At 40.1% G+C, this 1008-nt stretch overlaps 1 protein-coding gene across 1 annotated transcript; it reads left to right on the top strand.

Moving 5' to 3' along the window:
• The first annotated feature begins 275 nt into the window (after positions 1 to 275).
• Positions 276 to 686, top strand: LOC140820957 (uncharacterized). The gene has a single exon (XM_073181342.1). The coding sequence runs from the start codon at positions 276 to 278 to the stop codon at positions 684 to 686; it is 411 nt and encodes a 136-aa protein (XP_073037443.1).
• The last annotated feature ends 322 nt before the right edge of the window (positions 687 to 1008 follow it).

Below are 1008 nucleotides of genomic sequence, written 5' to 3'. Positions count from 1 at the left end.
TATTTACGATGATGTCTCGTAATCCGTTTTCAATCATTCTCGTTCAAAACAAGTTGACTGACCCTGACTATATTGACTGGTTTTAAAATTTAAGTATGTTCTGAACTCAGAAAGGATTGCGTATTTGATTGATAAGAAACACCAGGGAAACGCCTTCAAACTCTAGTGAAACTGAATTGGCTAAGTTGAAGAAATGATGGGGCCATGATCTTCAAGCTAAAATCTACATGTTATCTTCTATGTTGAATGAACATAAAAGGAGGTTCGAGTAGGCGATGAGTGCTGCTGACATTCACCTTCATCTGAAAGAGATCTATGGTGTACAAACTCACTTAGAGAGACATGCTACTGTTAAAGAACTCATGACTACACGCCTGCGAGATGTGACTTCAGTCCATGAGCATGGTGTTAAGATGATTGGTTTCGTTGGAAAGTTGATGGGACTCGACGTGGTTATTCCTAGTGAGTTATCGACTGATATTCTCTTGTTGGCACTGCCTTCGTCGTTCAATGGATTTGTGGTAAATTTTAATATGAACAAGCTTGAGGCCACCCTTGAAGAGTTGGTCAATATACTCACTACTTATGAGGCCACAATCAAGAAAGAAAAGCTTGTTCTTCTAGTGGGCTCTTCGTCCTGTACGAAAAAGGAGCCTAAAATAGAGGGATTATATCGAATCATCTAAGAAACCCACTCCGAGGCCCATGAAGCCCGACAAGTCAGAACATATCTATTTCCACTGCAACAAGCTTGGACATTGGAGGCGCAACTGCACGAAGTATCTTGCCCATAAGCGTTCTGGCCATGGTGTGTTTTACATATAAGTAAATGTCTCAATTAATTCATCTTCTTGGATATTGGATACCGATTGTGGTTCTCATCTATGCAATAATTTGCAGGTGATGTCAAGAAATAGGAGACTTAGAGATGGCGAGACATTTCTAAGATTAGGTGATGGAGCAAGGGTTGCTGCAACTACTATTGCAGACGTTACTTTAATTTTAAAC

The sequence above is a fragment of the Primulina eburnea genome, unplaced genomic scaffold (assembly GCF_022965805.1).
Source record: "Primulina eburnea isolate SZY01 unplaced genomic scaffold, ASM2296580v1 ctg328_ERROPOS900000+, whole genome shotgun sequence".
NCBI classification, from domain to species: domain Eukaryota; kingdom Viridiplantae; phylum Streptophyta; class Magnoliopsida; order Lamiales; family Gesneriaceae; genus Primulina; species Primulina eburnea.
The sequence above is the reverse complement of the archived record's forward strand: the minus strand, read 5'-3'. Positions and strand labels throughout refer to the sequence as shown.

What these genes read in the sequence shown, in the direction of transcription:
- LOC140820957 (XM_073181342.1), top strand. Translation starts at nt 276, where the DNA reads ATGAGTGCTGCTGACATTCACCTTCATCTGAAAGAGATCTATGGTGTA.